Source organism: Cyprinus carpio, chromosome B4, assembly GCF_018340385.1.
Source record: "Cyprinus carpio isolate SPL01 chromosome B4, ASM1834038v1, whole genome shotgun sequence".
NCBI classification, from domain to species: Eukaryota; Metazoa; Chordata; class Actinopteri; order Cypriniformes; family Cyprinidae; genus Cyprinus; species Cyprinus carpio.
Genome location: NC_056600.1, coordinates 1,739,747 through 1,749,312, shown reverse-complemented (window position 1 = coordinate 1,749,312; position 9,566 = coordinate 1,739,747). Strand labels below are relative to the sequence as shown.

The window sequence follows — 9,566 nt, the reverse complement described above, 5'->3', positions numbered from 1 at the left end:
ATCCTGGAAGTTTCATAGCTTAAAACGTCCTCATTATACGACACAGTGTCCTGGAGAGTCACAAAGAAACGTGTTGAAAGATAAAGTGGAACTAGATCTGAATGCAGCTGCATCACGAACCGTAAGTAACAATGGTTTCATAATGCTTTGTCTGGAAATTTTTATTTTCATGTTGTGGAAACACAGTGAGGGGCATTGATAGTGTTTCCTATTCAGTGACGTCAGCCAATCACAGCAGCGTCCGATTACTGACGAGCCTTAAAGGACCCGCCCCTTAAAACAGCACTTTTTATGAAGAGAGCGTACATTAATAACTTTAACATTAACAGTAAACCTCAAAGAACATATTCAAATTCTAAAAAAAAAAAAACATGTCATGGAGCCCTTTAATGAGGAAACTTTGGATGGATTGTGATTTGTTTGAAGTAAGTTATTACATTTGGATGAAAGATGTTTTAATCTGTGACCCTGCAGCACAGAAGCAGTCATAAGTAGCACAGGAATATTTGTAGCAGTAGACAACAATACAATACATGTATCTTTCTTTAATGCCAAAAATCATGAGGATATTAAGTAAAGATCCATGAAGATATTTAGTAAATTTCCTACCGTAAATATATAAAAACTTAATTTTTGATTAGTAATATGCATTGCTAAGAACTTCATTTGAACAACTTTAAAGATGATTTTCTCAATATTTAGATTTTTTTTTGCACCCTCAGATTCCAGATTTTCAGATAGTTGTATCTCAGACAAATATTAAACCATACATCAATGGAGAGATGATTTATTAATCTTTCAGATGATGTATAGATCTCCAGGGTCTCATACGTCTGTACAGTAGAGGGTTGTGCTTTCTGACTGCATGAAGAAAAGGATGCAGGAGAAGAAAGTTTAAAACTCTTCAGCAAATAAAAAAAAGGAGAAAGTAATTTTTGTTCATTAGTATGGCTGCATTAGGTCAGCAGCAAAGACACTGGTTACTGTTATTTAACATTTAGAATTACTGCAGTTTTGCATCACATTTTGAGTTTGCATTGCACTGTTTTTATTCATTTTTTGAGGAACACTGAATGACACTATCACTCCTGATTTCTGTCACCATGGCAACACCAGATCTGTCAATCAATAATACACGGGAAACAAAGTAACCGGCGTTACTCATCTGAAAAAGCACCTCAGATATTTAAATCTAAATTAAAAAGTAATGCGGATCTCACAGCACACGCGTCTGTCAAACCAGATCCCTAACAGACCTCCCGGAGCTTCTGGAGCTCAGCCTGGGCCTCCGCGCTTCCAGGATCCAGCTTGAGAATCATCTCATAATCTGGACGAATGAACAGAGACCTGAACTGGATGAAGATCAGACTGGATTTTTATTTCTTGTGCATCTGTTAAACTGCGTGATCATTTAATTTTTTCGTGATCATTTAATTTTTTCATTTTTGATGGTTTCACCTCCATTTTTTTAATGTTTTATGCTGCATTTTTTTGATTACAAAATAATTTAGTTAAAACATTATATGGAGTTTAAGTTTAATTAAAACAAGAGAAGTAATGATGCTGAAAATTCAGATTTGATCACTGCAATAAATTTCATTTTACAATATATTAACATAGAAAACAGTTATTTTAAATGTACTAATATTTAACTGTTTTAACTGTATTTTTGATCAGGTTAGGGTTATTGAGCAGAGGACACTTCTTTCAAAATGTTTAATTATTCCAAACTTTTGACTGTTGTTGTATACAGCAAAGTTCATAAAGGTAATTAAAAAGGCTCTGAAATGTAAATCGTTGCGTGTGAATCGTTTTGGATGATTTGTGAATCAGTTCAACTGAATCACTGAAAAGATCCGACTGGCTCACAAGTTCAGGCACTTTTTAGCTGCTGGATTATTTCAGATCAGACACAAGAGCAGCTTCATGCACTTCCACGAATAATTCCTGATCAAGCTCCAGACCTTCGAGAGCATCCTGGTGTTTGTTGAGCGCCGCGCGTGCCGCCGCTCTCCTGATGTATGCGTTGACGTATTTCCCGTCGGCAGCGATGGCCAAGTTACAGTCGGACTCCGCCACGGCGAACCTGTGGCACATAAACACTCTCATCAGCACCGCTCCACCAGAACACAGCCGCATGAAGACGGGAGACGCCGCAGTACTTCTGGAGTCTGAAGAAGCAGCCGCTCTGCTGGTGGGCAGGACAGGGCTTTACGGATCGGCGTCCATTCCTCCGGTGTAACACTGGATGGCGCTGTCGTACCGGCCATCCCTGAACAACTCATTCCCCTGAAACATTAAAGGAGTTTCCACAAGTTGTTTTTTTCAGAAAGCTGTTTTAGTGCATGTTCCTTTAAATGCTAATGAGCTCTGCTGACTCCACCCCTTATTTTTTTGTTGATGAAAATACAGAGAAATTCTGAGGTTTTTTTTCTTTAAATGACATTTGAGTGTCATCTTATTTCACATTTTGATACGATTAGTGTTTAATGCAGTCATCTGGTCGAAAACTTTTGTCATTAATATAAACAGACAACAAACAAACAAACAGCCGGATCTGGAGAGCTCAGAATCTCTGATGTCTTCCTCCCAGGTGTTCAGCTCCTTCATGAAGTTCTGCAGATCTTCTGGGTTCTGTCATATCTGTATCTGCAGCTCCAGCGCTTTATTTCCCGACATCTCTGCACTCTTCTATTCGACATCAGATTTCCTGAAACAAACACAATTTCACCAGTTTACAACAACTACTTTGTTGTTTACAACAACTATAAAAATAAAATACAGTTTATTCATGCACCGCTCCATAACAAAAACATCCTAAATATACATTTAAGTGTTTATTTATGAAATTTTATCTATTTGCATCTGTGGATTTTGAAGTTTTTATCTCCACGTTTTTATCTCCACTTACATATACCAAATAATAAATAATAACAATTTTCTGATGAAAAGAGAAATCCAAAACCCCTTAATATGTACACAAAATCAAATCTATATATATTTTATATAGCAGGTTTATCATGAGCTGTGTGGAGTTAAATACAGAGCACTGATAATTAACTTATAATTGACTTGATTTTAAATATTTTAGGAAAAACATGGATCAACGTCACTGGCGTGCTAGAACACACGTGGGATAATTAACTTAGGATCATAAACTTATCTAAAACGCATGTTTAGAGAAACTCATCCAGACGTGTTTAAATTGAAGAGCAGAATCAGACGTGTGTGTGTGTGTGAGTGTGTGTGTGTCTGCGCGCATGCGCGAACTACTTTTCTCTCTCACACACACACACACACACACACACACACACACACACACACACACGCACTGCGCGCGCACGTATAAAAAAGCGAAAATGCTAGAAATAATTATTTTCTTCATTACCCATTTTTGGTGTTTATAATGCTCGTGTTTTGTCACAATATGAAATATATATTTTTGAAGAATATAGTCTCTTGCGTGTGTCGTTTAGTCGTGGACTTTTATTTTGAAAACAAAAACAACCTTGAGGAGATATTATTTTAAGCACAATTATCTTATTTCGAAAATCGAAACAATATAAAAATAAGTACCGCCTACACAAAGTAGAGTAAGTAAAATCGCGACCGTTTTAAAAACTGAACTACTTTAATCCCCTTCACCCTTCGCCTGCTTTCAGTCACGTGACTCGCGGACACCCGCGTGACCTCTGCGTACGTACACGCGCAGCTCAGAGCTATGGCTCAAAACAGCGCAAAAGGAGATGACTTTATTAATAAAGAGCCGCTGCAGGAGAAGAAAGAGGCTGAGGAGCAGACAGCGGCGGCGGAGAGCAAGCAGAAGGAGGAAGACTTCGGCTACGGTTTATACCCCGAGCGCAGCAGCAGCAAGTTCAAGCAGGGCTCGATCGGAGAGAGTCTCTTCACCTTTAAACACAAGTGTCACATCATGCTGCAGGTCGCCATGGACACTAGTAAGAGAACAGCAGCTGTGGGCACGCAGTTTCTCTACATTATCAGAATATTCAAATAAGAGTTTCTAGAGATTATGTTATAGAAGTATGCTATAATGTTTTAGTAGAAAACTGTACACAGACACACACACACACACACACACACACACACACACACACACACACACACACACACACACACACACACACACACACACACACACAGACAGACACACACACACACTCACACACACACACACACACACACACAGACAGACACACTCACACACACACACACACACACACACACACAGACAGACTCTCTCTCTCACACACACACACACACACAGACTCAGACTCTCTCACACACACACACACACACACACACACACACAGACACAGACACACACACACACACACACACACACAGACACTCTCACGCACGCACACACACACACACACACACAGACACACACATACACACACACAGACACACACAGACACTCTCACACACACACAGACACACACACAGACACATACACACACACACACACACACATACACACACACACACACACACACAGACACTCTCACACACACACAGACACACACATACGTACACAAAGATATTATCTGTTAGTATAACAAAAATGTATTCTTATGTTTTAATAAATATACAACACTCTCACACACACACACACACACGTGTCATGTTTTAGATCATCTCTGCATTACTACAGAAGCTTGTTTCCATCACGATTTACAAGGAAAAAATAAAAGAGTGATTGCAAATTTTTATCTCACAATTCTGACTTTTTTAAATTAAAGAAAAGTTAGTTTTATTATTGTATAATATTATTATTTTTTAATCTCACAATCTTGACTTTTTTCTCGCATGCTCCCACCAAATAAAAAATAAATTTAAAAGGTGATTATAATTTTTACATTTTGTTTTGGGGGGGGGGGGTTCTCACAATTTTGATTTTGTCTTGCAATTCTGACTTTTTAAATAAGAATTCTGAGTTTACGTTTCAGTTTTAAGATTTCAGTTATTATTTATTTATTTATTTATTTGGTGTGTCTTCCACTAAATAAAAAAAATAAAATAGTAATTCCTTTTTTTTTTTTTTTTTTTATAATTATTATAATTATTATTTTTTTGTTGTTATTTTTTTTTTGTCTGTGACTGTGTTTTAAATAAAAAAGGTAATTCCAATTATATTATTAGTATGATTTTTATCATTTTAATGTCACAATTTAGACGTTTTTTTTTCTAAGAATTTTTAGTGTATATCTGGCAATGCTGTTTTTTTTTCTACAACAGAATAAAAAATAAAAAAGGTATTTGCAACTTTTTATTTCATAATTCTCATAATTCTAAGAAAAAGTCACAATTATGAAATAAGGTGCGGTTACCTTTATTTTTGTTTCATGCTGCAAACAAGCTTCCACAGATTAGAGTGAAGTGTTCAGTGGCTACAGACAGTTTTAACACATGAACTGAAGCGGTGCGTGTCTCATTCAGGTCCTTATGCTAAGCTCCTGCTGGGGGCCATGAAGAGCTCCGGCTGGTAAGAGAGCGACTCTCACATGAACTCTTCCTCCAGCGCTGCGTGTCGCTGATGTGTTGTTATCTGATTTCCTCTCAGTACAGTTTATAAAGACAGACACTTCTCGTGTGAGGACTGCGACGGGACGGTCAGCGGAGGCTTTGATGCTGCCACCTCTCAGGTGAGGCCCCTAAAACCAGTTCACGAGCCAGAAGAACATGAAACTGAGTCTGTGTGTGTGGTCTCCCGCTGCAGATCGTCTTATGCCAGAACAACATCCATCAGCAGGCTCACATGAACCGCGTGGTGACCCACGAGCTCATCCACGCCTTCGATCACTGCAGGGCCCGAGTCGACTGGTTTAGCAACTTCAGACACCTGGCCTGTTCAGAGGTGAGCAAACACAACACTGTGATTGGCTGTCGTAGTGCATTTCAAAATTACACTTAAAAAATAAATTAAATTAAATATAAAAAAACCACAAATAATTGGTTTTAGAAACCACATATAAAATATACAATACTGAAACCAAAATAAATGCTTTTAAAAAATTTAAATAAAATAAAAAATAGAATCCAAAATAGAATTAAAAAAACTAAATAATAGTTGAACTATAATAAAACATTCTAGAATCCACACTTTAAATTAAAAATAATATAATAAAAATGAAAACCACATCTAAAATATAAATATAATGTATACAATATTGATGCTTTTAATAAATGTTTTTTAAAATATAATAATAAAAATATATTATAAAAAATAGAATTTTAAAATAAACAAAATAAAAGTGGAACTATAATAAAACATTCTAGAATTCACATCTAAAATTAAAAAATAATAATAAAAAAAAACACATCTAAAGTATAAAATACTGAAACCAGAATAAATGCTTTTAAAAACCTCATCTAAAATAAAATAAAAAATAGAATCCAAAATAGAATGTTAAAAAACACATCTAAAAAAATAAAAGTGTAACTATAATAAAACATTCTAGAATCCACACTTTAAATTAAAAATAATATAATAAAAATGAAAACCACATCTAAAATATAAAATACTGAAACCAAAATAAATGCTTTTAAAAACCTCAAAATAGAATCCAAAATAAAATTTTTAAAAAAAGTGTAACTATAATAAAACATTCTAGAATCCACATCTAAAATTACAAATAATTGGATACAAAATTAAAAACCACATCGAGACCACAAAAACCACAGCAGTTTTAGAAATTGGATCTAAAATTAAAAAATATAATTCAAAATAAAATGTAATTTAGAAATCATATATAAAATACAAAATAGCATCCAAAATGTTTTAGAAACCACATCTCAATTAAAAAATATTGTAACCCAAGTAAAACATTTTAGAAACCACATCTAAAAAAAATAAATAAATAATATAACCAAAATTAAAATGTTTTAGAAACCACATCTAAAAAAATAATAAATAAATAATATAACCAAAATTAAAATGTTTTAGAAACCACACCTAAAAAATATAAATAAATAATTTAACCAAAATTAAAATGTTTTGGAAACCACATCTAAAAAATATAAATAAATAATATAACCAAAATTAAAATGTTTTGGAAACCACATCTAAAAAAGACTAAATAAATAATATAACCAAAATTAAAACGTTTTAGAAACCACATCTAAAAAATATAAATAAATAATATATAACCAAAATTAAAATGTTTTAGAAACCACGTCTAAAAAAATAATAAATAAATAATATAACCAAAATTAAAACGTTTTAGAAACCACATCTAAAAAAAATAAATAAATAATATAACCAAAATTAAAACGTTTTAGAAACCACATCTAAAAAAATAATAAATAATATAACCAAAATTAAAATGTTTTAGAAACCACATCTAAAAAATAAATAAATAATATAATATAACCAAAATTAAAATGTTTTGGAAACCACAACTAAAAAAAGACTAAATAAATAATATAACCAAAATTAAAATGTTTTAGAAACCACACCTAAAAAATATAAATAAATAATATAACCAAAATTAAAATGTTTTAGAAACCACATCTAAAAAAATAATAAATAAATAATATAACCAAAATTAAAACGTTTTAGAAACCACATCTAAAAAAATAATAAATAATATAACCAAAATTAAAATGTTTTAGAAACCACATCTAAAAATATAATAAATAATATAACCAAAATTAAAATGTTTTAGAAACCACATCTAAAAATATAATAAATAATATAACCAAAATTAAAATGTTTTAGAAACCACATCTAAAAATATAATAAATAATATAACCAAAATTAAAATGTTTTAGAAACCACACCTAAAAAAAAATAAAAAAAGATAAATAAATAATATAACCAAAATTAAAATGTTTTAGAAACCACATCTAATAAATAAATAAATAAATAAATAATATAACCAAAATTAAAATGTTTTAGAAACCACATCTAAAAAAATAATAAATAACCAAAATTAAAATGTTTTAGAAACCACATCTAAAAAAATAATAAATAACCAAAATTAAAATGTTTTAGAGACCACATCTAAAAAAAAAAAATAAATTGTAACCAAAAAAAATGTTTTAGTAACTGCATCTGAATTTAAAGAAGTATAACTAAAATAAAACCTTTTGAAAAATCACATCTAATATTTAAAAATAGCTAAACTAAAATAAAACTATTTAGAGACATTTTAAAAAGGGTTAAAAGGGTTTATTTAGGTGTTAAATAATGTGTAGCTTGAGACATTTCACAGCACTCTGAAGTGTTTGTGTTTGTTTTGTTCCCTTCAGATCCGAGCCGCCAATCTGAGCGGAGACTGCTCGTTCGTTAATGAGATTTCCAGATTTAACTTTGGCCTGAAAGAGCACCATCAGGTTTGTGTATTCGGCTGCGTGGTGTGGATGGTTTCTGGACGTGTGTTCATGTGTGTTTATGTTCCAGGCGTGTGTTCGCGGCCGAGCGCTGCGCTCCATCCTCGCCGTTCGCAAGGTGAGCCGGGAGGAGGCGGAGCAAGTGGTTGACGAGGTGTTTGACAGCTGTTTCCATGACCACGCCCCTTTTGGCCGCATCCCACACAACAAGAAAGACGCCAAGTTCGCCTACAGGGATTACGAGAACCGAGACCGATACTACGCCAACCTCTGACACAAAAGAGAAATATAATACACTGTGCTGTTCATTCATGTTCTGGAAGAATTAAGAAACCACATACTCGCCTTTCTCATCACTGATCATTTGACAACACCATTTATAGTTTGACATGGATGAGATTATTTATTGATGGAATAACAATCAAATCCGTCTTTGTATATGACTGTACAGGTTTTTATGAGGTATTCTTGTGAACGTTCGGTGTTCATGGAGCCTCAGGTTTCTGTAATAAATCTGAGTTCTGCACAAAACTGAAAACCTTTCCATTTAAGTAACAGAGAATTAAATAAATGTTATTTTACACAAGTGTTTTTCTCAGTTGCGTCGTTGATGCTGTTAGTTTAATTATGGACTTAAATTTCCATTGAATTATATAAGAATTTATTCAGCTATTTTTATTTATTTATTTTATATTATACAAATACATACATTATACATTAATATTTTAAATTTATTCATTTTTTTAAAGTTTGCTATTTTTATATTAATATTGATATTATATTACACACTTTTTAATTCCTTTATATATTAAATATTTGATTAAGGAATTTATTTAATTTATTTTATACAAATACATTATACATTAATATTTTAATTTTATTCATTTGAAAAAAAAAGTTTGCTATTTTTATATCAATATTGACATTACACACACTTTTTAATTCCTTTGATTGTATATTAAATATTAGAATAATTAAGGAATGTATTTATTAATTTATTTTATATTATACAAATACATACATTATACATTAATATTTTAATTTTATTAATTTTTTTAAGTTTGCTAATTTTATTTTAATATTGATATTATATTACACACTTTTTAATTCCTTTATATATTAAATATTTGAATAATTAAGGAATTTATTTATTTTATATTATACAAATATATTCATATTTTAATTTTTTATTTTATTTTTTTTTAATTTAG

General features: G+C 32.0%; 1 protein-coding gene across 1 annotated transcript; it reads left to right on the top strand.

Moving 5' to 3' along the window:
• Positions 1 to 3,662: 3,662 nt before the first annotated feature.
• On the top strand, positions 3,663 to 8,941 carry LOC109074321 (mitochondrial inner membrane protease ATP23 homolog). The gene is made up of 6 exons (XM_042721555.1): positions 3,663 to 3,956; positions 5,461 to 5,506; positions 5,585 to 5,666; positions 5,741 to 5,878; positions 8,275 to 8,358; positions 8,426 to 8,941. The coding sequence occupies exons 1-6, from the start codon at positions 3,722 to 3,724 to the stop codon at positions 8,627 to 8,629; spliced, it is 789 nt and encodes a 262-aa protein (XP_042577489.1). The 5' UTR covers positions 3,663 to 3,721; the 3' UTR covers positions 8,630 to 8,941.
• The last annotated feature ends 625 nt before the right edge of the window (positions 8,942 to 9,566 follow it).